Source organism: Saccopteryx bilineata, chromosome 2 (genome assembly GCF_036850765.1).
Source record: "Saccopteryx bilineata isolate mSacBil1 chromosome 2, mSacBil1_pri_phased_curated, whole genome shotgun sequence".
Classification (NCBI taxonomy): domain Eukaryota; kingdom Metazoa; phylum Chordata; class Mammalia; order Chiroptera; family Emballonuridae; genus Saccopteryx; species Saccopteryx bilineata.
Genome location: NC_089491.1, coordinates 224,054,672 through 224,082,264, shown reverse-complemented (window position 1 = coordinate 224,082,264; position 27,593 = coordinate 224,054,672). Strand labels below are relative to the sequence as shown.

Genomic DNA, 27,593 nt, shown 5'->3' with positions numbered 1-27,593 from the left:
GATCTGTAAGATTTAAAATAAGATTTGTAAGATTATCATACTAAGAGTATCTGTTTTGCTCACCATTTTTTTCTAACCATCTCCTAGCATAGGGCTTTGTAGAGAAGGAAAAAAAATAAACCTTTTCCTTTACCTTCTTAGGTTCAGTGGCTGGGGCTTGTGAATTAAAAAGTTAGATTAGCAGGAGAAAAAGTTTTATTTTGTATACATATAGGACCCTACAAAAGAAGTCATTGGCTCATCACGCTGTTAAAGGCTTATATACCTAATTTAGTAGGAGAATGGGAAGACGGGAGAACAGGCTTCTTATGGGACAAACAAGTAGGCTTCTTTAGGAAAGATAAGTAGATTTTCAGGAGAACGATGGGAGATAAGAACCTTAGTGGGAATGTTTGTAGGTACAAGTGGTCTCTCCATTTTCAGGACCATGAACTCCCCCAGAGAAGGAGGTTGGGATATTTGTGTTTTGCCTTCCTGGAGTAGATCCAGCCTGGGGAAGAATTTATGCTGCTCTGAGGTTCTTTTTTCTTTTTTTCTTCATCTGTTGAATCTCAAATGTCTTCAGCTTAAAATAATCTTTATGCCAAAGAGACTGTTTTGGAGTGGCACACTCTGATCCCCTTCAGCCGGAAGGAACATTTCCCTGTTTATTTATATCCGGGTCTTACTCTGGGTATTTGGTTCTCATTTTCCATTGGTGCCTATTCTGTGCAGATGTCCTTGACCCTGAGTCCCCTGACAAGATTAAAATGTGATGGGGGAGACAAGCCAGGTATTGAAAAAGAATCACATAAGAGAGGACAGTTTAATATAGGGCTGCACATTGGGATTTTGGGAAATGTTTTTGTTTTCCCCCAGAGCCTTTGGAAAAGCCAAATTCCTTTGTTTACTTCTGAGGGGCTGGGCATGGGCATGGGAGGTCCTCAGTAAACCTTTTAACAGTTCTTTGCAAATGCTCACAGGAAACCGTGATTCACTCCTCAAGGTGGCCATGTTCCAGAGCTCTGCACCCCAAGGACTCGTTTTTTTTTTTTTTTTCTTTCTTTCACAAAGAACCTGTTCTTGTAGATATGGAAGTGCCTGGCAGGGAGAAGGAACCGGCTTCACCAGCCCCTGGGCCTGTGCCAGAGTCCAGAGGGAACAAGGGTGGCCAGGAAGGGCCTGCCAGCCTGCAGCTGGGAGAGGACGCTGGGCCTGGGCGCTCTGGGCTCCGCAGGGCTCGGGACAGGCCCAGAGGAGGACCAGGGACTTGACGCCAAGCCAGAGGTCCATCCCGGCCCAGAAGCCTTGGCATTCCTGGGCCTGGCTGGACTTCCCCGGCTGCTGTTTGGGGCTGGCTAATGATTAACTGGAAACATGCTGGCATGCACACACCTTCAGGGAGCGAGGGCCTGTGGCTGGCGGAGGCCACCTTGGTGTTTAGAGCCTGGCCTGTGACGTGACAGAACCATCTCACGAGGAACTTCCTGTTCACTGCTGAGGTCAGGTCAGGATCCTCTGTGGGCCGGATTAAATTTGTTCCTGTGTTTGTGTGGAGAAAGGATGGAGGCCAGGAAGCCTTTGGGAAACAGACATCCTTCACCAAGGCCCTGAAGAGACGCTCTACCTGCCGGAGGTAAGACAGCTCTGGTGTGTGGCCCCCCGACAGGTGCTGGACGTGGACTTTTCCCAGGGACAGGGTCCCCTCCCAGGGAGCGGGGTGTGCTAGCTGTCCTCCCAGGGAAAGCACTGGATGATCAGAACGCATTCTGATCCCCAACTTCCACATAGTTAAAAATTGAAAGAGCAACTGCCCCGCGAGTGTAGAAATTTGAGACGACTTTTAACCAAGAGAAGAGTCCCTTTCACTGCGAGCCGCTCTCGGGGATGCGATGAAAGCTGAGACTGGGCTGGAATTTGGGAGGCCAGGATTCAAATGCTGGAAAATTACTGTGACTCATGCTGTTTCATCTGATAAACTTTTAGATGGCATTTGATTAGATGCCTGACAAGAAGGCCTTAGGACAGGGGCTCTGACGTCTGTGCGAGTTCCAAGGCTGCCTAAGCCTGGCCAGTGGTGTGGAGCAGGGGTCCCCAGCCTTTTTTGGGCCACAGACTGGTTTAATGTCAGAAAATATTTTCACAGACCGGCCTTTAGGGTGGGACGGATAAATGTATCACGTGACCGAGACAAGTGTCAAGAGTGAGTCTTAGACGGATGTAACAGAGGGAATCTGGTCATTTAAAAAAAATAAAACATCATTCAGACTTAAATATAAATAAAATGGAAATAATGTAAGTTATTTATTCTTTCTCTGTGGACCGGTACCAAATAGCCCACCAGTCCGTGGCCCAGGGGTTGGGGAACACTGGTGTAGGGCACGCAGAGCTGGGGTGCTGAGAGTGTAGCAGCATTGGTGCCCCCTTGTAGGCATGGCGGTTTGCAGCTAAGCTAGTTCATTCTCACGCGCCGTGAGAAGCACTTCTTTCTTTTTGGGCTTGAGGTTCCTGCTGCCTAAAGCCGGAGAGGGTCCTTTGGACGTTCTGATGTCAAGTATTTCCAAGAACTGAGAAACGAGTGTCTGTGCATGAGGTAATTTAGTGAGATGATCAAATTCAGCGGTTTTCTTCCTGAGATGACTATCTGGGTAGGTCCTGATCATCTGAGTGTTTTGGCTTTCTCGGGGCATTAAGGAATTGGTTGGGGGTTAAATCAATACAATTTAATAAAACTGAAGATTTTAGGAAGACTTTGGAGGTCATCATCTACAAGTGAGTAATTTACTTCTTCCACAATGAAACAAACGAGAGGTTAACATTCAGGGACCTGTCAAACTACCAGGTAGAGATAGTAATTTTGCAAATGACTGGGCATAGGCCCTCGGGCAATTACTGTGACTTGTCTGATTTCAGTCCCTTGAAATCAGTTTTATGACAGTTCCTTCCTGCATACACCCTTCCGATCCCGACCCCTTGCCAGTCCATATCTATAGCTCTTGGCCCGACCTGACACTACCTGTCCTGGGTTCTGCCTGGCTCCTTTAGAAGCGGAGTCTCCCCCAAAAAACAAGCAAGAAAGGTATGTGAAGACAGTGGCAGAGCAGGGCACTGAACGGGTTAAGTCATCAGTGCTCAGTCTACAGCCTGACTCAAGTGTTTCCTAATGACCTTTAGCTATTGCCGAGGGTTCTATAACGCTGGTCTATACTTTTAATTTATGGCTTTCAGTAAAATGTGTCACCTATTTATGACTCTGTGGTTCAGTTTCTCCTTCATCCTCTGCTGGGGTCTAGCATTCTAGACAATCGGTAGTGATTGACATGTCAAGTTGTGTGCACTGAACCTTGAAAACAGGTGAATGATTTAATTGGGGGTCTTGAACCAACTGCGGAAGGCTGTGATTTCAGTTTGGTTTGTACATAGCTGCTGGGCCACTTGCTGTTGAGGTGTCCTGTCATTTTTTAGGGATTTTCTGAGTTTAGTTTAGATCCTTGTGAGGGGCCGGAGTTCCACAGCAGAGTGGTACTCTGGCACAGACCCTCGGAACTCACCTACAGACGCGAGGAGTTATGGTTTAGTACACATACTGACTTCTGCTTTCCAGAGACATCAGAAAGCAGAGGGGCAGGAACCCACGTTCTTCTTATGGGCTATGACCACCCAGTAACACACTCGTGTGGAGCGTTTAGTCTAGGCCTGAGGGGCGCTGCGATCTGTCACACTGCTGCTCTGTTTGACTCAGCACCTGGGGGAGGTGTGTTCTGCAGACTTCAGTTTGGCAGGTAGTTCCTGGTGCCCATTTCAGGTCTTGTATTTCTGCTTGTGGGTCTGTCCCCTATGGCCTATAAGGGAGGAAAGGAACCAGAGCCCTGGATGGGGGCATCAGCATGCTGCAAAAATCCGGCCACAGGGCTCCAATGGAACCCAGCACCCTCATGTTCAGAAGGGACACTTGGCTTTTCCCAGCACAGCTGTGAAATCTGGGTGGTGCCAGAGATGGAGGGAACACCACTCCCAGGTCACTGTGCTCCCCATGATGGTGGTTGAAGAACATTTCAAATACAGAGATCCTTTTCTGGGGTTAAGGAGCTGGGTTTTTATTGTTGTTATTTTGTTTTTATTTTGATATTTTATTTTTTTTAGATGGTTCATGATACATTCAGTGGATGATTTATACCTAAATGTTTCAGTGAGACCAACCAGTGCTGCTTTGGATAGCCCTGTCTTTGTGAGAAGGGAAAAATAAACAAAAAATTGTAGGAATGGAAGATGAGCAAGAACATGATCAGAGAGCATAGGGGTTGAAAGGAAGGGCCGAGAGGTGTACATGACAGGATCCCTGCCTGCTGCCAGGGGTTGATGAGACCTTACTCTGCCCACCCTTGACCTCTCCTACCTCTGACTTGTCCCCCTTTCACTCACCCCTCATTCTGTCCCAAATCCAGAGCCTTGCGGCAGTTTCTCAAATGTGTCAGTCATGATTCCACCCCAGGGCCTTTGCACCTACTGCTTCTCTGCCTGGGAAGCTCTTCTGCAGATATCCACATTGTGTTGCCTCTTCTTCTTCACTGTTCAGAGAACACCTTCTTGGGGAGTCTTCCCTGGCCTCCCTATGTGAGGTGACAACCAGCCCACCCAAACACACAGCCCTCATACACTTTCCTCTGTTCTATCTTTCTCCATATCTCTTGCTGCTTTCTAATAGGCTTATGCTCTATGTCTTCATTTTGTTGCCTGTTTCCCCTTTTGACCATGTAAACTTGTGCACAGGATTTTCTTTTCTCAATGATTAGAGCATCATGACGAAGTGAATACCGTAGACCCAGGCTGCTACATTGTGGTCAGAATTCAGCAGTAATGGTATACTGTAGGCATCCCATAACTTATACGTGGGCTTGAGAGTAAGATCACGTAATACAGTGATTCTCAACCCTGAGCACATGCCAGAATTGAACATTGTTTAGACAGGTGGCTGCTCATTTTTGGTGTCTTTGACCCAGCAGGTCAGGGGTGGGCCAAGCTTTTGGTTTTCTAACAAGTTCCTAGGTGAGGCCGGTGTCACTGACCACACTGAGAAGCGTGACTCATCTGTCCTCCGGCACACAGGGGCTGGTCCAGGCTCTGCATAGTTTTGCATAGTAAACGCTCATTGGTGGTAACGCTAATTGGTGGTAGACTTACCTGCCTGCTTTGTTTTCCCAGGGTGAGGAGGAATATGCAGAGATGGAGGGCAGCTGGAAAGGTATCCTGGCTGCGCTGGTCATCGCGGCTGGCTTAGCAGGTAGGGTCACGTGAGTGTGGTGGACGGTTCCAGGGCTTCTACTTGGAGTGGGCAAGGGAAGCCAGAGGAGGTGCTGGTGCACATGCTGCCAGAAGGTCGTTCCTTAGGTGCTTTCTTCTGCGTCCCTTTCCCACCGTGGTTCTCTTCAGTGGGGTTAGTTTTCTGTTGCAGTGACTCACTGCCGGTGGGGGGGGGGCCTTCAGGGGCAGCTGACCCCACCAGTTCTCTTCATCAGGGCTCGCACCTCCTGGGCATTTGCCTTTGGTATCTCTCCACAAGTCATTGCTCCTGCTGAAATGTCCTGTCCCTCTTGTTTCTATCTGGTCTTCAAGGAAGGCTGACTCAGGTGTTGCCTCCTCCAGGAAGCCTTCCTGCCCTTGCAGTTTTTGGGGTGACAATCTCAGTTCCCATTTTGACAGAACGAAGGGCTGTGAACAGCCCCTCCTTGTTCTGAACTCTCTTTGTCAGTCAGAATGGCTCCCAGGTTGTCCCAGGCCATTTTTTTCTTGTTTGTCTTGTTTTTCTGGCTAGATTTTAAACTCCTCAGGGCGTCATCCTGTGCTCATCCCTGCAGGGGCTGTGAGGCCTTGCAGTGACAAGGAAGCTACACACAAGACCGCGCACAGTCACAAAGGCGCAGCCTGAAGGGCCACCACAGCTGAATACCTTTGGTGTCAGCAAGAAGACCAGGAATGCTCCACGGGTGTTTCCTTTCCGCCCCCGCCCCCCCATGGATCTGTCCTGCTGCATTTGTACTTTATACGCACGTGTTCTCTATTTCCAATGGCTGTGAGTGTTTCTCAAGCGCCGGTCCAGTTTGCGAACCGGTGCCTATCTGCTAGAAATTTTGTGCTGGTTGGTGAAAGAGTTAACCATCCTGATGTTGTTTGAAGATCATAGACCCAGGGATCTTAGTAGAATTCGCTTACGCTCAGGGTGATTTCTGCCTTAGCAGTTCCTGAAATAATTCTACTATTTTCACTGGTCCCCAAGTATAAAAAGATTGGAAACCACTGGGCTAAATAATGCTTTTTAAAACTCTGGCCGTGACAGCATTGAGAAAATAAAACAGAGTGAACTAGAGTAGGGACCATCAGCCCGTGTTAAATGCCATGAGGACTATTTTATACGTTTTGATTTGGGGTTATTTATATGTGAAGTCTGTGGGTGGCAGGCTGTAGTGTTAACATGTATTTGGGGGCAAAGCTGTCTGAAAGCTCTGCCTGAGAGTATGCAGTGCCCAGTGTTTAGTGGGTGCTTGATAAAATTTGTTTGTAGAGTGGAAAGGAAACCACCCTCACCTCTTCCCCAGTGTATGGAGCTTAGGGACTCTGTGGCTGGCAAACCAGGCTCAGCACACATTATAGGGACAGGGCTCCAACTAGGCTATTTTGCCCACAGTTGCAAAAAATCTTTTCAAGACACTTAGTGGGAGACTGATGAACTCTGGATCCATAATTTCTTGTGGACATTTTTCCTGTCATTTTGTTTTGAAGGCAGGAATGGCTTTGGCTGAGGCTTGGAGATGGCTATTCTAGGAGAGGGGAGTATTATGGGCTAATTCTAGAGTCTCCCTGGGGGATGGGGTTTATAGCAAAAGACAGATCCCTTCAGATGCTTGTTGAGGAAGAGACCCTGTTGTTTACAGACTTGGCTTTGAATGGCAGAGGGCCACCCCTATGTGCACCCAGTAGACCCTGCTATCTCTCTTCTCTCCATCTAGTCCCAAGTGTAATGGATTATTTGGACTCAGCCACCCTTATTTATTCACTCAGTGAATATTCACTGAGGGCCTGTTATGCACCATTTGGTTGCAGGCACTGGGATGCAGTGATGAGCAAAAGCAGGCATAGTCCTTGCCAACAGAACATTCAGAACCGTCAGGAAAACAGGCATTAATTGATATAAAAATCAATATAAAATCACCCTTGTGATAATTGCACCACTAATTTGAAAACTTTGGTGTAGGATAATTTAACCTAAATTGGGGGGGTCTGAGAAGGCACTCTAAAGAGGCAATAACTTGGCTGGGAGCTGTGGCATAAGACTGGCATGCCAGGTTGGTCACTGCATGTGCAAAGGCCCTGGGGCAGAAAGTGTTGGTTTAAAAAAAAGCGTAGGTAAAAAAGGGGTGGCATTTGGGGCAAAATGAAGTTGATGTGAGACTAAGTAGGGTCTTAGGATATGGTCATGTTAAGGATCATCTGGTGTTTACCCTAAATGATGGAAATATTTAAACAAAGTCTAAGATGTGGAAGTGGGGGTGGGTAAGGGAGGTTTCCTGATCATATTATGTGTTGAGAAGATTCCTGTAATTGCCACAAAGAAAGCAGTTTTGCATGGTGGCGGCAGCATAGTCATTATGCTGGCACTTCCTGCCATCGTCAGCAGGAAGTTCAGACCCATCAAGACCCCCTCCCTGACCCTTCAGTTTCCTTCTGATGGTCCCACCCCAGAGGCATGGACTCTCACTTTCTCCTTCACCTCCGCAGAGCAGTTTTCTTCTCCTGCTCTCTATGTTATTTCCCTTTTTCCTTCTGACTTTTAATTGATTTCTATTCACTTCCAATGTCAAGTAAGAGATGGAGGAAGGTGAGGGGGCTTATAGGTGCAATGAGAGAAGCCAGAGTAGAGGAGAGTGGAGGAACAAAGGGACAAAGGGGTCCCCCCCCCGTGCGAGGGAGGCAACAGGCTGCTATCCTGGGGAGCTAAGCAAAAGCTGTCAGAGAAGAACAGGACTCATGTTCAGAATCAATTTATGGAGGACAGATGGGAGCCACAGAAGCTGCAAAGGCACTACTGAATAAGTGGTTTCAGTCTGGCTGATGGAAGGACGCAGCAAGTGGAAGAGAAGTGTTTCAGTCCTGGGAGCAGCTCGTCCTCTTTGTGGAGGTGGCTGTCCACTCTGTGGAGGTGGGGACAGGAGAGAAACTGAGGGGACAGGCTGGAGATGTGCATCTGGGAATTGGAGATGGCTGGCATGAATAAATATCTTGCAAGAGAATAACCTCCTCCTGGGGGAGGGGCCTGGTGTTGGGTGACCACTCTAGCTGGTGGCCACAGGCAGTTCCTGGGTGGGGGACACTGATCTTTTCCAGAGCTCTGCCCCTCATTTGCCTCTTTGCTCTACACACTGGAAGGGAGAGGAAAGGGGAGAGGGAGGCTTTGTGTGGAGGTAGGTGACTTTGATTAAAGGTCTTATTTACAGTTTTCTCATATTTGTCCTGGGTGGGACAGGGTTACATACACTGCCAGCTGATAGGATACAGGAGAGAGGAATGAGGTTCCTTGCCCACACATTTCCAGAAAGACAGCTTCTGAGTCACAAGGAGGAGCTGGAGGGGCACGTCCTTCTGGTGGGGGCAAAGATGCAGGCTGTGTTGTCAGGGCAATTTAGTGCTGAGGATTTGGTGCCTCCTGCTGAACTGAAAGCTCAAGTTCAAACTCAAAGAGTTTTCTTTTGGTACAGGGCCCTTCCTCTCTCCATCTCTCTCACTGCTCTAGCTTCCGTGAAGGAACCGTGGTCTCAGATGCTTATTCTGCCATTGCAGTGGCAAACCTGGGTCCCCCCTGGGTCCCACCCATCTCCGAAGCCCCGCACCCAGCCAGAAGTGGGGAAGAGCATTACCTCTTTACGGAGTATGAAGGCATGTCTGCCTGTCTTCCCTCTGCATGTGGAATTGACTATTTCTTTTATTTCGTCCTTCTTCTGAAGGTGCAATTCAGGGCTTGTGGAAAGAGCCCAGCTGGCATAGCAGCTGTGGCTTTCCTGGGGAACCATTTGTGACTTACCTTCTTCAAGCTTTTGTCCTTTTATAGTTGGTTGGGATGTTGTCCTGATATGCAAAGGTTGCAGGTTCGATCCCCAGTCAGGGCACACACAGGAACAGATGGATGTTTTTCCTTCTGTCTGTCTGTCTCTCCCTTCCTTTCTCTCTAAACTCAATCAATCAAAAAAATATTAAGAAGCAATCCCAGATCAAAGGGTCCCTGGATCAGAGCTACTTGCTCAGGGGTAAGGGAGAGGACCCAATATGAATTGTTATTTAAGTCACACTTTTCCCCTTTTTTCTGTCATGCCTGGGGGTAAAGCCAAGAATAGAGAATAGTGGTCATGATAACTTAAACATAGGGATAGCCTCAGTTGCATCTGACCTTCCCTCAGTTTTGCCTCTTTGGAGTCAGTGACCTCCTCCTTGACCTTGGCTGCCTCCCCGCCCAGTCCTGCTGACCTCAGGACACTATCTGTGCAGTGGTTCATTCTCTGCTATTAACCTATTCCTGTGGTGCATTACCACAGTGCATTCTGGGTACCCATGTGAAGTGTTATTGTGTGAACATGTGTCCAGCGGTGCACTTTCTTTGCAGAAACATTTAGGGCTCTAATAAAATTCTTTTAGAACTTGCCTTATAGCCTGACCTTATCAGGTTGGAAGGAAAGGGGGGAGTTGCTGTTATTTGGGGACACTCAATCTATATGCTGGACTGCCTGGTCCACCCACAGAGATCACACAACTCCACAAGGCCATAGGAGCCCCTCACAGTTTTACTGATGTGGCAGGTGTGCAGTCTCTCTGAGTGTCTTTTTGCTTTAAACCCTGAGAGCAGAGGAGGAAGAGTGGGAAAGAGGAGAATTCAGAGTGGAAAGTTCTCAGCACCACTATCGTCGCAAGTCCAGGGATATTGCTGGTCCTCATTTTCTCAACATGACAATATAGATGGTGAAAGATGGGAATGAGCAATCTTGAAGACTGCCCATGGCCAGACATTGAATTATTATTACCTACACGGGAAAGTCTAGGAAATCTCTGGCTGCCAATTCGCTCTTCTCGGGTGTTCAGAAAATCAGCCCACCATGACCCAAAGATTCCTTGAGTTCCTCAGGTGCGGAATACTCTCCATGACAAGAGATCATGACTGAGTTCATGTGAATTGGATAGCCCCCTATGTAGTCCATGAGGAAGACCAGTTAGAATGTCATCCCAGTTAAAACCAGTGTCAGAGTGCATCTGGTGAATGAAGGTCAGAATGTTGTGAAGTGTGATGGAAACAATGTTAGTTTAATCTACGATTTTCTTGGCTCATCTTGTGGATCAGTGAGATCTCTTTTGCAGGTCATGTAATAGTGACTGTGTACTGAGTGCCTGACGGTGTGTCAAAGGGCTTTACATGGGTCATATTGGTTCTTGAAATAAGTCACTGTGGTACTGGTGTCCTTGTTCAGCAGCCGACGGAATGGGGCATGGAGAAGTAGAGATAACTTGCCTGGTGAGCCAGGACCCTGGAATCTGAATCTGTGGTCTTATATTCTAGACCAGTGGTAGTCAACCTGGTCCCTACTGCCCCCTAGTGGGCATTCCAGCTTTCATGGTGGGGGTAGCGGAGCAACCAAAGTATAAATAAAAAGATAGATTTAACTCTAGTAAGTTGTTTTTATAAAGATTTATTCTGCCAAACTTAGCGAAAATCGACATAAAGTACTTGGTAATTAAGTACTATTTATGCTTTAACTTGCTGTAACTCTGCTTTATAAATTTTATAAAGTAAAGTTACTTCTCTACTTTATAAATCACCATTACTATGGAACCGGTGGGCAGTTAGAAAATTTTACTACGAACAGAGATACAAAAGTGGGCGGTAGGTAAAAATGGTTGACTACCCCTGTTCTAGTCTGTTGAGATTTAAACTGGACATGAGATGTAGTGAGACTTTCTGCAGGGTGTCAAATGCATCTGTTGAGCATTCTCATAAAGGGCTCTACCTACCTACATCTTTCTATCCATTATCCCTTTCTCTGTCTCATCTAGTCCTTAGCAGGAGGGGCATGGCCTCAGTGACAGTATTGTCTTCTTGCTACTTCGAGACTTACTCTCCTATAGCTCCATGACAGTGTACTTGGGACCCAACATTCACCTCTCCCTGGCTGTATTCCTTCTCTTGCAACCTTCTGCAGCTTCCAGCCACAGACACTGCCCTAAGCTCCCCATGTGGGGGCTCTCAGGTTGCAGGGGGCATGCTTGGGCCATAATCACAGCATGATGGGGTCCCCACCCTCTTTGTGAAGACAAGGTACTCCACTGTTCCCTCTGAGCCCTGGGAGAAGGTCCTCCTCATGTCACTGGGGGAGAAAAAAAAAAGCTCATTTCATAGCAAGGCTGAAAAACTTCCCGAAAGTGATGGAGCTGAGCTAGTGGTAGCTCTCTGGGCCAAGATGGGATCAGATCATTAAGGTAACATCTCGCAGGAAATGGAAGAAGAGCATTGCTCCCTCACTGCCAATCCAGCTGGAATGCTGAGGACTGTGGACTGAGGGGAGGGATGTGGAAAGGAAAGATGGAGTGGCTTCCTGTCCACTGGGAGCTTCTGCCCTTCTGGGGGGACTGGTGATGGGACCAGTAAGACATGGAGTCTGAGCCACAGAATGGTCACTCAGGGGTCACAACTTGTGTGCAGAAGGGATAAACTCTGCAATTGATTTATATAGATTGATTTATATAAAACTGGTTGTCTTTTAGCATCTCAATCCAACAATCAAATCATAGAAGGACCCACGAACGCAACGGCACTGGTGGGTGGGGAGGCTCGCTTCAACTGCACCGTCACCCAGGGCTGGCGGCTCATCATGTGGGCTATGAATGGCACGGTGGTCCTGAGCATCACGCCCAAGGAGCCCATCATCACCAGCAACCGCTTCACCTCTGCGAGTTATGAAAAGGGCGATAACTTCGTCTCTGAGATGATAATCCGTGATGTGCAATTCAGAGATGCCGGGCGTATCAGATGCAGCCTCCAGAACAGTGACGTTGAGGGGTCTGCTTTTCTCTCTGTCCAAGGTGCGTATGTGGGTAACTCCAGAGAGGCACGTTTGGAATCCACTGGGTTAAGTGTCAGAGAAATGGAAGGGGCCTCCTGAGGTTCATGTCATATGTGGTGACATATGGGACCTCCAGTTGGTATTACCCTTAGAATTATTCTGACCTGATGAATGTTTTGTCTTATTTATCACCTCCCTCCCCTCTCTATTCCTTTTTCTCATATATGGGCTAGTCGTCAGTTAGTGTTACACTGAGAATTATTCTGAACTGACATGTGCTTGTTGTTTTGCTATTTGCTCATCTCGCTCCTGCCTTCCTCACTGACTCTCTTTCTACTTCCTCCCTGTTACTCCCCCTCTCTCCTTCCACCTTTTCTTTCTGTTTCTATGCTTAAGACTCTTAAAGACAGGTTTTGTCACTTTCCCATCTCACTCATTTCGGAACCTAGTAGCTTTTCTGGAAGTGTATCCAGGAAGCCTTCTGGGGCCAGGTGCTGTCACTTGTCTATGATTCAGAGAGAGCGACAGTCATTGCCCTGTCTCCAGTTTTTTATGTGCTTGACTATTATTTTGCCTAACATAATTTTTGACCTTATATTGGTTTGACCCCTTCATCAACTTTGAATCATGCTTAACTTTTTCCTTTTTCCAGTTTAATTTCCCCAATTTATTACACTTCCCCACTGCCAGTAGTCCTTACAAAGGTGTGCCAAGTGTTCTAGAGAAAAGAGTAAACAAAATTTATAATGATGGATAACTTAATTTGCATTTGCAAAGTTAATCTTTAGGTGCTGAAGGTCACGCTACATAATGAAAAAAATAAAAGTATGATTTATAAGGATTCAGAGCATCTTTATCAAAGTTTAATCATTTTGCATTCCGTAAAAAAGTGATTATATATACTATTTCTAGACACATTGGAGCTGGCGGAGCTCCTGCTTTCTATGGTGGGATTTTTTTTACAACAGACCAATTATGTCTTTAAAATTTTTCTTACATTTATTTATTTTCTTCTCAAGGAGAAATTCCCAAAGATTTAATCTGTATTCATGCTGCTGTCAAATGAAATCGGGTAACTTTAGGTGCAGATACACGTCTACCTATTTCTACTTGCATTCTTTTACTTTAGCCAAATTGTTGTATCGTTACTTTATATGTCTTTAATTTTATGTGGTATAATTAGGGGCACAATGATATTTTGAGATTTTATGCTATGAAGTCATTTTGTGAGGCCACCTGGATTACTGGCCTCGTTTGCATGACCAGATTCTTATCATAATAATTTGTGGTATAAAGGACAGAACACCAGAAAAAGAATCAAACATATGAGTTCTGGTTTTGCTTTCATCACTTACCTGGTTGGTGATTCCTCAATAGGGTCAATTTCTTCATCTAATATATCTTGGAAGTGAATTATCCAAAGATCATTTTATTCTCTTCAAGTATCAAAAAGAAAAATAAAGAGACTTTACCTAAGTCCATATTGAGTCATCCAAAAATCTATGCAAACTGTTCTAGCTCTCACCTTATATGAAGTGTCGTGCTCCTGGCTAACCTTCATGAGAGCCGACGGGAAAAGTTGAATCACAAATGAAAATTTTCATTCAGATGGCTGCGTTTGCCCAGTCCACCAAGTGATTACACACCAAACTCTAGAATGCTTGTGTTCTGAGGGTTGGTTTCTTCTGCTATTAACTGAGCCAGTATGTAGTAATTTTTATCCATTTCTCTGAAATTATATGTCCTCTAGTGAGCAACCTCACCTTTCTTGGTGGACCTGGAAGGCGCAAATGAGGATACAGATACACCCTGAGTTAGAGTTTCCTGTTGCAGACTGAGCAGTTTGGGCAGGTAGCGTGCATACAGTGTGATTTGCAGGCAAAATGAAAGAAAACCTGGAACTAAGAGGCGTGGTCATGGCTTCAGAATGTTTCTCTTTTCTTCTTCAGTTATGGGGAAGTTGCTCATTCCCAGTGACAGTCTTGTAGTCATTGTGGATGAACCTTGTAATGTGACTTGCCGTGCGGTGGGCTGGATCCCGCTCCCGGACCTTTCCTGGGAGATCGGTGCTCCAGTGAGTCAGTCAAGTTATTACTCCGTCCCGGAGCCGGACGACCTGCAGAGCGTGCTGAGCGTCCTGGCTCTGACGCCACGGGGCAATGGGACTTTGACTTGCGTGGCTAACGTGAAGGGGCTGCAAGTCCGCAATTCTCTCACTGTAAATCTTACTGTGGTTCCGTCTCCTTTGGGTAAGTGAAGACTTTTTTGCTTTATGTAAATGATTATTGCATGCTTATATTTTATATGTCCTGCTGCCTAATGGCGATGTCTGGGAAAATCGTATTGTGGTCTTGATTCAGGTAGGAACAGTCATGGAGGCAAATTACTTACAGTGCTAGATCAATGACCCTGTGCTGTCACTTGATTTAAAAAACCCCATCTTCAAGTATTTCACCCTTTTCTACTTACATATAAAAATGATTAAGAATCTAAGTTCAGAGATAAATAAGTACTTGAATTTAATGTTTCTCTCCAGCTTTTTCCATTGTTCTGGTTTGATCCCATCCTGGGGCCAATATGGAGCAAGTTCTTCTGATACTTGAGGATGATGCACAGCTTTCTTTCAGATTTCTTTCAATCTTAGTGGAATTATATGGTTTCATTTTTTTTCACTCCCAGCGAATCCACAGTGTATTTAAAAGTACCAAGTCTATGTATGTATGTATGTGTGTATATATATATTTTTTTTTAATTTTTTTTTTATTATTATTTTTTTTTCTGAAGCTGGAAACAGGGAGAGACAGTCAGACAGACTCCCGCATGCGCCCGACCAGGATCCACCCGGCATGCCCACCAGGGGCGATGCTCTGCCCCTCCGGGGCATCGCTCTGTTGCGACCAGAGCCACTCTAGTGCCTGGGGCAGAGGCCAAGGAGCCATCCCCAGCGCCCGGGCCATCTTTGCTCCAATGGAGCCTCGGCTGCGGGAGGGGAAGAGAGAGACAGAGAGGAAGGAGAGGGGGAGGGGTGGAGAAGCAGATGGGTGCTTCTCCTGTGTGCCCTGGCTGGGAATCAAACCCTGGACTTCTGCACGCCAGGCCGACGCTCTACCGCTGGGCCAACCGGCCAGGGCTGTGTATATTTTTAATGGGATGAAATGACATCAATTTAAAGGTTAGATCCCAAAGAGAATCACTGTAGAATGTTTGGCCTATGAAAACCTCTAACCACACACCTTGATGGGCTGCAGAGCCTGCTGGGCTTGGAGTCAGCCTGGGCCAATGAGAAAGTGGAGCAGGGGTGGTAGTGGGGCTGGAGATGGACCTGAGCACCTTTCTTTTACAAAAGAGGACAAAAAGGGAGGCCTGGAGAAGTGCTATGCTTTGTCAGGTCATCCAGCTTACTTAATGTCTTTTGAAGAAGTTTAAAACAAAACTTTAGGCAAAGCAAGATGATGATGATGATGATGATGATGATATCAATAATAATAATCAGCACTACATAGCCCTTACCAAGTAAGGGCACTATTTTAAACTTCTCAAATATTACCTGAATTAACTTGTGCAACAGCCCTGTGAGAGGATGCTGCTATTCTCTTTCTAAAGGTGAAGTGACAGGGACACAGTGTTGTTTGGAACTTGCCCATGTTTCTAGAGTGAATAAATGGTGGGGATGAGCTTGCTAGTCTGTCTTCAGAATCTGATCACCTGTCCTCTGCCCTCCACTGTGTGAGCAGCTATCTGGAGGGGTCAGGAGTATCTTGGGGCTGACGAAACCAAGTGTAAGAGGGTGGCTTGCGCAACAGAAGTGGATCGTCTCACAGTTCTAGAGTCTGGACGTCTGAAGTCAAGGCGACAGCAGAGTTGGTTCTTTTTGAGGTCCATGAGGGAGCCTCTCCCATCCTCTCCCCAACTTGTCATGGTTGCTGCCATCTTTGGATTCCTTGGCTTTCGGATGCATCACCCTGAGTTCTGCCTTTATCTTCATGTGGCATTTTCCCTGTGTGCTTGTCTGTGTCCAAATTTCCCTTTTTTGTAAGGACACCAATAATACTGGCATACGCCCATTCTATACCCAGTCTGACCTCTCCTTAATTAAAGTGCACCTTCCATAAAAAAAAGGGACTACTACGAGTTGATGCTTCCTGTTTCTTGCCCCCTTTCTCTCTCTCTCCTCTTTCTAAAATCAATAAATAAAATATTTTTTGAAAAAAAAAGTAAAGTGCACCTTCAATACTCTCTTCCCAAATAAAGTCACACTCTGAAGTACCAGGAGTTAGTACTTTACCATGAATTTTGAGGGGACACAATTCAACCTGTACGAGATGGTGTCTCTGTGACTCTATAATAAGCCACTTGGAGCCAAGTGTGATCAGCACAAGTGGCTCTGTGTTTGCACTGCAGGGATTGACACCCAGTGCAGTCCCACACAAGCTTACCACCCCCGGTGTAGGCCCTTGTCTCTGTCTCCAGCTCAGTTGCCCCAGAGACCAGGTGGACAGCAGAAATAAGCATGAGTGAATACCTATCAGGTAGAAGATAGAGCGGTGGGAATCAGACAGCATGCCCCATCCACAAGGAGCAGCTGCAAAGGTTTTGGCTGGGTTGCCAACAGGCATGGGGACCCAAGGCGGCCAGATCTCTGACCTGATTCTGGTGCATTTCGGTACTATTGAGGGTCAAGGATGCAGGAATTGGTATTTCTTTGGTTTTAAGTCAAGGTCAGTTTATTTCAGCTTATTAAGCTAGAATTTTATTTTGAAAATTAAAAACCCAAGAAAAGTTGCAAGAATAGTACAGTACAATTAATACCAGGGTACCTGTACCTAGATACACGTGTGCTAGCATTTTGCCATGTCTGCTTCTCTCTCAGCAATTTTTCTTCCTCCCTCCCTCCCTCCTTCCCTCCCTCCCTCCCTCCCTCCCTCCCTCCCTCCCTCCCTCCTTCCCTCTTTCCCTTCATTCCTTTCTTCCTTCCTTCCTCCCTTCTTTTCTTTCTTCTTTCCTTTGCTGAACTATTTGAGAGTTAGTTGGAGACTTTATGATACTTTACCCCTAAATACCTCAGTATGTGTTTCATGAGAACAAGGCCATTCCACATAACCCAAATGTAGTGGGCAGTCAGGAAATTTAACACTGATACAATACTATATAAATATACAGTCCATATTAAAATTTCCCTAATTGTCTTTTATAGGTCTGTTTTTTCCCCAAACCAATATCCAATCAAAGACCAAGCATTGCCCTTGGCCATCAGGTCTTCTTTAGTCTCCAACAGTTTACCTACTTCTTTGTCTTTCCTGATATAATAATTTTTATTTAAAATTTTTTTTCCTGATATAATAATTTTTAAAAGGTCATTTTTGCAAGATGCCCTTCCATATGGGTTTGTCTGAGTTTTTCCAGCACACTTTGACTTAGGCTAAACATGGGTGATGCCATATGGGTGAATGATTCCAATTTTCTCTATCATTGGTAGTGAGTTTGATCATTTGGTTAAGGTGGAGTCCCTGAGTTTCTTCAATGTAAAGGTAACTTTTGCCTTTATAATTAACATATAATCTATAATCTGAATGTCTTGTTTTTCAATATTCTTTCACCTGATAGCTTTTGCATTCATCAATAAGTCACTGCCTGAATCAGTGGTTTTTTGGGCCCCTCATTTTTCTATATTGATAAGTTGACATTCTTCCATAAAGAAAAGACTTCTTGTCCGCCCCCCACATTTTTTTTTTAAAAAAAAAACAGTTTTAGTATGAACTCAATTTTATTTAATACATGATAATTATTCCTGTCAATATTTACTTTGATGCTCAGATTGGTGGGTGGGGAATTCCTTCCAGCTGGTTCTGGCGTCCTTCTGACATGTCCTGGTTAGTTTTTGAGCATTTGGCCCAGTAAGGTGTCCCAAACTCCCATAGCTTTTCCTCTGTTCCAGCGTGTAACCTGCCATTTCTCCAATGAGCCAACCCAGCTTGCTTTAAGCTATTTAAATGATATAGTGTGGCCCGGGCTTCAAATAGGAAAATTTAAAAAAGTTTCATTGGGTCCAAAAGGAATGAAATGGACTGTTTAAACTAGTGGTCCCCAAACCCCGGGCCGCAAACCGGTACCGGTCCTTGGGCCATTTGGTACGGGTCCGCAGAGAAAGAATAAATAACTTAACATTATTTCCATTTTATTTATATTTAAGTCTGAACAATGTTAAATTTTTAAAAGAAAATGACCAGATTCCCTCTGTTACATCCGTCTAAAACTCACTCTTGACGCTTGTCTCGGTCACGTGATACATTTATCCGTCCCACCCTAAAGACCGGTCCATGAAAATATTTTCTGACATTAAACCGATCCGTGGCCCAAAAAAGGGTGGGGACCACTGGTTTAAACCACACGTCTTAACAAGGTAATAATGCAGCGAAGGGCTCTGGTCTGATTGATGACGCCCATGGAAATTAATTTTGGAGATTAGCTTGCCTGCCAAATTTTTCTTTTGTAGGGGAAGGGCAAGGGACACCCAGCTTCCCCTGATCAGGGTTAATTCCACTGAATCCATCTCACTGAGGACTGGTGACGTGCACAGCCTTCATTGTAGCTGCTGGAGTCCACAGCCCCACAGAGGAGAGCGCAGTGGGCACGCAGCAATGACTCTTACTTTATTGGACTCATTTGGGAAAGGGCAATTTGTTTCTGAATTATTCATCAGGATCCAGAGCAGCTGGTAGCTGGCTGTGGGTTGTGTGCTTTACGTTAAGTTCTAGTAGCTGAAGGCCTGGTCGCGGCCTTGGCCGGCATAGCTGGCGGCCAGAGGCTCCGTGGAGCACACCGGGTTCCTGGGGAGCCCAGGACCCACACGCCCAAACCCGTCTGGCTTCCTCAGGAGTTGGGGAGACATTAGGTCTGACTCCCGTTTCCTAAAAATGCAAAGAATCTCTGTTCAGTTCTAGACTCGTGCCTTTAAATCATCAAAAGAAGAATGCCAATGGCAGTTAAGGAAGTCCAATTCTTTCAAGCAAAATGTATGACACATTCTTTGGTCTTTCAAAGCAAAGCATATTGAAAGAGCTAAAGCCAGTGTTTTCTAAACAATCGATTTTCTCGATTCTGGAAGTCACACAGGCTTCAAGCATTGTGGGAGCATGAGCGTACACACACACACACACACACACATACACACACACACACACACACACACACCCCTTACTGTTGTGCCCGCCCGGAGATGAGCACTGCCCTGTGCCTGTCTGGTGGTTCTCCTACCGTAATGTGTGGGCTGTGGAACGGTAAACCAAAGCTATTTCTGTAGGACACATGAGCACCCTGTAGAATGCAGTGACTCCTGGTTATAATCTTAGCTTTGCGGAAAGTGGTGATTTCAAAGGCAGACAAAGTGGTAGGAAGGTCAGTCCTGAATCGTAGCTCTGGCGCTGGCTGTGCGCACTTGGGCCATTCGCTGACCCCTGGGCTCAGCTTCTTGCCTGTAACCCAAGTGGAAGGAGAATGAAATGGAAGTTTCCTCTCCTGGCTGCCTGTCAGTCTCTGGGAGCTTGAACACAGAAGGATGCCCCTCCCCATTCAGAGGCTCTGATCTTATTGGTCTGTGTAGGGCCTAGAAAGCTTTTAAAAAAGCTCCCCAATTAGTTTCCTGGACAGTCAGGACTGGGAACCACTGAACTGGAAAATCTCAAAGGCCCCTACTCCCGACCCAGCCTAATCAGGTGCTACTATCCAACCAGACTTGGACCCCAGAGAGCCTGGACTTAGATGCCTACTTCTTGAGCATGTTACTTAATTTCTCTGTGCTTTGGTTTTTCCACCTGGAAAATTGAGATGATAACATCTACCTTATAGGTTGTTGTTGGTGTGAGCTGTAAATGGGTTACAATGCAGATAGGATAGTCCCTGCCTCAGAGCACACAGGCCAGCAGAGTGAGGGCTTGTCATAATTTATTTTACTGATTCAGAGATCTCCTGCATCCCTTCTAGTGAGCACAGGAGCATGCTTTGCATGTGCTGGAGGTGACATTTTTTATTGATCCAGTTGGTTCTGAGAAGTTGCACGTAATCTTTCCAAACTTGGTGAAAGCGTCTGGGTAGTACTATTTTCCTTTTCTTCACAGATGGGAAAAGGCCAGTCTCCAAGCTGAGACTGAAGTCACAGTTATAGTAAACCCAGTAACACAGCCCTTGCTGTGCACAGACCTGTGGAAAGGGATGGAGGGAAGGAGGAAGGCAAGCCATGTTGAGCTTGCAGATAACCTCCCCTAGTCGCTATCTGTGGGTTACCCAGGTATAGTATGCTCAGCCTCTCCAGCAAGGTTGCCCTTTACCTTGAGTCATCATGCCTGCACTCATCACTAAAGGCACTTCTCTTGGGACAGTGTCCACCTAGACTGCCTGTTTCCTGTGCGACCTGGGCTCTGTCTTCCCCAGAAGGGTTACTTTGTACTGGACATGCTATGTGGCAGACGGGAAAGCCATGAGTCACGCCTCTGGGTTTTCCTGTTCTGGGCACCCTTGACCAGTTTACATGTCTCTTTGTCCCAAGTGTTTCACCTGCAAGAGGAAAGCATTGGATTAAGGGTGAGACCATCCCAAGAGATAGTCCACTGTTGCAAGGTTTGATTTACCAATATAGGATTATGATTTAGGTTTATTTCAACCCACGGGAAATATATTTATTTAAAAAATTATTTTCCTACTAAAATGAACCATGATATATAGACATATGTGTATACTTATATTTGTTACATTTGGTAAATTAAAAGTTATTATTAAAGTAAGAAAAGTTCCTCTGTGTAGCTCTGATACCAAATCACACCTCCTCATGGTGCATACACCACACTCTCTCCTAGGCGTGAAACCCAGGGAGATCTGACCTCCAATGGAGTGTGGTCACAAAATAGGAAGGGAAGGAATGAGGCATGGGTACCCACTATCATTTTGGTGAGTGTTTGAAGCTTTTAGGGGAGTGCAGGCATCACTTGTTGAAACTTATGTTTAAATTAAGGGACCGGAGAATGAGTGTGGTCACAATACCATCTACTCTTTTCCTTGAATTGGCCTTGAATCAGCCTTGAATTGGTCACCAACCCCAGTGAGGTGGCCCTTCCCTTTCTTCAAACAGGTCCTTCCTGAGGATTAGTGGCTGTCCCTGTGCTCGATCACGTCAAGACAAAGATGATTGTGCCAAGATCGGGTTGACAGCAGCATAGCACGCTGATCATTCTCTCCAGGAGGGGTGGAGTGTTACAGTAAGTCAACAAGTGTGTTGACTTTTTTTTCCAGTATGAATTATAAGCCTATATCTTGAATCTTAAGCCAGACCTGAATGTTTAACCTCAGCTGGCTCCCTTACTATGAAAGCTCCTAATATTTCCACAGTTCAATTTGTATTTTTTCTAAACATTTTTTTTTTTTGGTTGTGTTTATAATTTTTTTTTTCATTTTTCTGAAGCTGGAAACAGGGAGAGACAGTCAGACAGACTCCCGCATGCGCCCGACCGGGATCCACCCGGCACGCCCACCAGGGGCGATGCTCTGCCCACCAGGGGGCGATGCTCTGCCCATCCTGGGCGTCGCCATGTTGCGACCAGAGCCACTCTAGCTCCTGAGGCAGAGGCCACAGAGCCATGCCCAGCGCCCGGGCCATCTTTGCTCCAATGGAGCCTTGGCTGTGGGAGGGGAAGAGAGAGACAGAGAGGAAAGCGCGGCAGAGGGGTGGAGAAGCAAATGGGCGCTTCTCCTGTGTGCCCTGGTCGGGAATCGAACCCGGGTCCTCCGCACGCTAGGCCGACGCTCTACCGCTGAGCCAACCGGCCAGGGCCCTCTAAACATTTTTTAAAAAGAATTTTTTATTGATTGATTTTTGGAGAGGGGGGGAGAGTGAGAGAGAGACACACACAGAAAGAGAGGGAGAGTGAGACAGAGGGGGGAGAAGCAGGAAGCATCTACTCGTAGCGTTCCAGGTTGATGCTTTATCCACTGCGTCACCACAGGTCAGGCCCAAGGTTCCATTTGTAAACAGCTCATCAGACTGTATTTAGGACCACCACAGCAATCCCGAACGTGTGCGTCATCCCTTAGGGTTCTCAGCACTTCCACACGTACCTCTTGGTGTGGCCAAGAATGGTCACAGATCAGTGAGTCAAAGACCAAAGGGAGCACACGTGCAAATGGCCATGAGATTTCACTGGTTCCATTGACATGAAGTCTGAAGACCACCGTATATGGAAGCTTCATTGATTTAAAAGCAAAGCTTATCATCCTTCATACGAAGTTTGTTGTTTTAATATTTTCCAATGACTCACATCTAATGAAGTAACATGCATTTACACTGAGATACCAGGCACTCAGGGTTGAGTGGCAGCCTCTACTGAATAGCAATTCACATTTAAACAGTAGAACTTAAGTGTGAATTGACTTGGTGGTTTGAAAGGGGGAAGTGGTCAGGGCGCTTTGGCACATCAGTGCAGTTCCCACAGCACAGGGTAGGCGGCGCTGTCCAACAGGACTCTCCGTGAAAAAGGCGATGTGCCCGGATCTGCAGCACTTGAGCCCTTGAAATGTGGCCAGTGCAACTGAGGCGCTGAACATTTAATTGTATATAATTTTAATTAATTTGAATTTGACTTTAGATATCCGCATGACGTGAACTAAACAGCTCTGGCTAAAGCACAGCTGTAACAAATCAGATCGGCTTTTCTTCTTTCCGTCCTCTCTCGCCACCCCCCTTTCATCTCCTCGGAGCCCTGCCTGCCTTTGCCCCTCGCTCCTCAACTCTGTGAGGACTGTACGAATCCAGAAGGCCAAGTGGACTGAGGAAGGTGGTTCCCGAAGGCCCATGGGAAGAGCAATTGTCACATGAGAAATGAATTCTTGGGTGGGGGCTGGGTGGCCCTGAGTGCAGGCTTCCTTCAAGAGTGACCCTGTCTCAATTTGTCCTCATTTCCTTTGGGTTTCTGGACTCTCGATGGGTGGGAACATGGGAACAAGAACCCAAGGGCCATCTCCATGCGCATCCGGCAGTAGCTGCTCACTAAGTGTTTCTCAGCGAAATAAAGGCTGTCTGAGCATGAGGCTTGTTCCTCCAGCCCAGCCTCATCTGCCTCTCAGGGACAGGAGAGGCATTAACTGATGAGGACTTGGATGGTGTTTCTAAGCAGGTGTTCATTGGTAGCAGTAAATGTGGTAATGGAAGATACTGATAAGTTTGAATATTCACACTGAAGGGAAGTTGGTCCATAACACCTAACGGTAGCAGGCCAGTTACTGGAAAACATAATCTAATGCAGAGGGTGGCAGAACCAGGGGTGACATAGTCCAGAAGGCAGCTAGCACACTAAAATGTTTTATTTTTCCTCTTTCGACCTTATAGGCAGTGTTGATAATCCAGGTACCTCGTTCCCTACCTGGGCGATAATCCTACTTGCAGTATCCCTTTCATTACTTTTCATCCTGATAATTGTTCTGATTATAATATTCTGCTGCTGTTGCGTCTCCAGGAAAGAGAAAAAAGGTAATTTTTTTTGTTGTTATTCATATAGATTTGTATATGTTTTTAACTTTTGGTACAAACTGTTCATGAGCTCAACTACTCTTTCCAAACATACATTCAGCCTGACCTATGGTGGCCAGTGGATCAGGCGTCGACCTGGAATGCCGAGGTCGCTGGTTCAAAACCCTGGGCTTGCCCGGTCAAGGCACATATGGGAGTTGATGCTTCCTGCTCCTTCTTTCTCTCTCTCTCTCTCTCTCTCTCTCTCTCTCTCTCTCCCTCTCTCTCTCTCTTCTCTAAAATGAATAAAATAAAATAAAAATAACTAAAAAAATAAATAAATGAAAAAGTACATTCATTGTCTTTTGGAGCCCTTGGAAGGAAATGTGTTAAGTTTGCAGAGGGGGATAAAACTTTCTTAAGGAAGGAAGTCACTCTCTTGGGACCTGATGCAGTCCTCCCCTTCCCCAGGAGGACAGGTCTTCACACTTTTGAGGAAGGTAATGAAGTGGCATCTTTCTCACCAAAGATACCGAGTGTTTGATTTTTATGCTTATTTGCAAGGATATAAGGCTAATGTGATCCATCGTTTAGATGCTGTTTTTTTCCCCCCTAGAATAATGCCTATCTGAGCATTTAAAAAGATTATTATTATTATTTTTTTATTTTGTAAATTTCCAAAACTTCCTCTGTAGGTGAATGCCGATGTAGTGGTAGAAAGAAAAAAGGTGCTCTATTAACAGAAACAGTACAAATATAATTTAAAACAATAATTACACATTTTTTTTGAATGAGGTGTTTGAAATGTTGCAAGATATGTGAAGGCAGTGACCTTATTTGAGGTCAGGGGTCAGAATCCATATTGGGATGGGCTTGTTGTAGAGTTTGGCAGTTCGCAACATCCGAATCCATAGAATCTTTGGCAGGTGGATGACTCAGAACTCTCCAAGTGCCAAATGGGCATGCCCACCCTTATCTTTGTCTCGTAAAAATTTTACCTACTTTTATTGGAGTATTTTTTACAAAGACATTATTTGTCTTAACATTGGAATTTTGATGTTAGACTACATGTCAGTTTCATTGCATTTAAAATTTTATTAACAGTAATGGTCATTTGATGAACATTTTGTGTGTGTGTGTGTGTGTACCAGGCACCATGTTAAGTAAATTTTTTACATGAAATACATCTCTTATGAGATATTCCATGTAAAGACTGTGGTCTAGTCTTAACTAGGCTCATGGTCTAGCCTTAGCTCTTGCGCGGAGTCGGCTTGTGACTGGGGTGTTCATTCTGTGACAGCTTTATTCCCTAGGAAACAGAAAATGCGAAGTCATACCTTCTTGTTGATCCAGCTTCGATGGCTGTTTGCTTTCACTGGGGAGTTGCCCTCTATGTCACAGACGGATTACTCACATAAAATAGACTGGAATTTAAATGAAAACTATTGGATAGCTTATATTTTCATTCAGAAGTGAGGATTATTCAGTGCTGTCAGATGACTATTTTTAATGCTGGCTCTTGTGGCAGAGTTGGAGAACTTTCTGGTTGTTTGGATTCTGCTAGAGGCTTTTGTCTCACACTAGCCTACTAAGAAGGTTTGTGATATGGTGGCCTCTGTAGGATGTGCACAAGCATGATTAGGAATAAATACTATCCTGTAGATTGGTTGTGAGAATTAAATAAACTAATATAGTGAATGTGGTTGTAGCAGGTCCAGGTAAGGGCCTGTGACAACCCACTTACAAACCTCCCTGCCCCGGGATGCCCAGCATAGCACACAGCAGACACGACACTTCCTCTTGATATAAATGTGAAGGTTCCGGTAAAGTCCTGGAATTATTTCTATGCTTACAAATATTAAACATCAATTGTTTTCAAAAATATTTTTTGATGTTCTGCTTTGCTGGTTCTGGAGAATTCGCAGTGTTCTGGCTGGCTATCTGGGGACTGGCAGAGGACAGCTGAAGACCCCACTCAGCTGGCCTAGAGGCCTTGGGATCACAGCTCCTGGGACAGAGGTACTGAGAGCACACGTCCTGCAGCCCAGTCCTTGCGGGAGCATCAGCAATGCTCCCTTGTTGCCAGAGGGGACCAGACAATCCTTCTCCTTCAAATAAGATTGCTTCTGAGGTTCAACTTAGGGTGGGAATAAATTCATGAGATTTTTATTTTCAGCAGGTGCTATTAGAACTGAAAATAAGTGAAAACATTATCTACAAAGTAAGGAAAATGAATGCTTTTTAGCTCTCATACAACTTCATGAATGGAAGGCATAGATAGGGAAGCAAGGTTGTAAAGAGCACTGACTTGAGAGACAGACGGCTGGGGCTGGAGTGTGGCTATATTACTCCCTATTCTCAAATTCTATATTTCCTCCAGTACAAGAACTCATGGACTAAAGACATAAGCAATTTAATGACAGCCTTTGGGGAGTGAACACAACTGTGTGAATTGTTACCATTGGTACATGTTAATTGAACATCTTAGAATTATAGAAACACAGTGCTTAAGCAGTATAAGTCCTTGTCTGTTAAAAATATGGTAATGCTAATATAATGGTGTCTAGTCTGCTACAAACATGATCACACAACCACCTACCTCTTGGGTTGTCGTAACGGTGAAGTGAGATAATACCTTGCACAGAGCTGGCATGGTGCTGGCTCACAGTTAGTACTGGATGAATGACAGCAGGCATGGGAACCCAGAGCATTCTTTATATTTATGATAGTAAATAATGAATTCTACTTTCCTTATGCTTAGAAGTTATTTGATATTTCTGTGTGGGAGAACTTAATGCCTGCTGGGTCACCAATACTCAGTAATATATTAAAATTAGGGGGGGAGGATATATAAAAATTCATGAGATTTTATTTTCAGAGTTTTGCTAATGTGATTTTGTTTTTCTCCCCCAGTATCCAGTTATCAAAGTCAAATAAGGTAAGCTTGAAATCACATCTATTTCTGAAAACAAAAACCAAACAAATGAAAACCAACCAAACACCACCAATCACACACACACACACACACACACACACACACACACACACACACACACACATTAATAGGAGGTTAGGATTATGTTACTCAAAATTAAGTACTGAAAATGGTCAACTCTGAAAAACACCTGTGCCATCACAAACTCATATGGCAACATTAATTGTGGAACACCTGGGTGGACTGCTGCTGTCTACATTTGACTTTTCCTGGCTCAATTAGGAAAATTGAGATTTTTCTACTTGGTGTTTGGCAAATGCAATTCTTTCCACCAGAGGACACTGTGCACCATGACTGTTGTCCCTCTGGCTTTGAGTTAAGGATAGGAACTTAAGGACCATTTCAAGGATATTTGAGAACCAGGCAGAGGTCCTGCTGGAATTTCCGGGGTGGAAAACAGCAAGATGAGCTGGATGGGTTAAGGCACATGAGACTGACCAGGCAGAAAATGAAGTGGCGTTCACTGCTTGTATGCTGGAGAGGGTGGGGGACTGAGAAATTCCTGCCATTCCTCCCATGGTCCAGCATTAACTGCAAGCACTTTTAAGGGAACTGTCAAGGCCATTACAACAATACAATAACCAGTTTGAGTGTCTGCAATATTTACATACTTATAAATGTATAAGGAGAGGGATTTTTAGACAGTTGTGGATTTGTATGTGTGGGAGGTTATAACTTAACTATATCTAATTGTCAGTATTTTATTAGATCATTTTTGAAAGACTGGCTGATATTTTAAAATAACTTTAGGTTACACATGGTGACTGAATATGTGTATACTCATGTGTAACAATCTACCTATCCCTCCTCAGACTCTGCTCATCCCCTGGGGAGGGTGTGTTTTGCAAGAGGTGGCCACCTCTCTCCAAGGACATCACAGAGCAGCAGTCTGAATGTACACCTCCTTTGGGGCCTGACTTAAGGCAAGGAAGGAAAAGTGACCCTGGTCATTATTCTGGCAATCCTGCAGATAGCTGTCCCCAGCAGGATGGCAGTATGAATTCTTTGGTTCACCATTACCAACTGTGGAGCC

The 27,593-nt window shown here is 45.3% G+C and overlaps 1 protein-coding gene across 4 annotated transcripts in view; it reads left to right on the top strand.

Moving 5' to 3' along the window:
* The first annotated feature begins 1,201 nt into the window (after positions 1 to 1,201).
* The window catches only part of IGSF5 (immunoglobulin superfamily member 5), a 38,531-nt gene continuing 12,139 nt past the window's right edge, over positions 1,202 to 27,593 (top strand). Inside the window, exons 1-6 of one of the 4 annotated variants that reach the window (XR_010729224.1) lie at positions 1,211 to 1,615; positions 5,182 to 5,260; positions 11,776 to 12,093; positions 14,024 to 14,323; positions 23,446 to 23,585; positions 26,477 to 26,503. Coding sequence is in view for 3 of the 4 variants with exons in the window: in XM_066259345.1 (XP_066115442.1) it covers positions 5,203 to 5,260; positions 11,776 to 12,093; positions 14,024 to 14,323; positions 23,446 to 23,586; positions 26,479 to 26,503 (842 nt within the window). In the remaining variant the exon portion in view is untranslated. Of the gene's footprint in view, positions 1,616 to 5,181; positions 5,261 to 11,775; positions 12,094 to 14,023; positions 14,324 to 23,445; positions 23,587 to 26,476; positions 26,504 to 27,593 lie in introns of all 4 variants that reach the window. The other 3 variants (XM_066259345.1, XM_066259346.1, XM_066259348.1) reach the window with 3 other exon arrangements.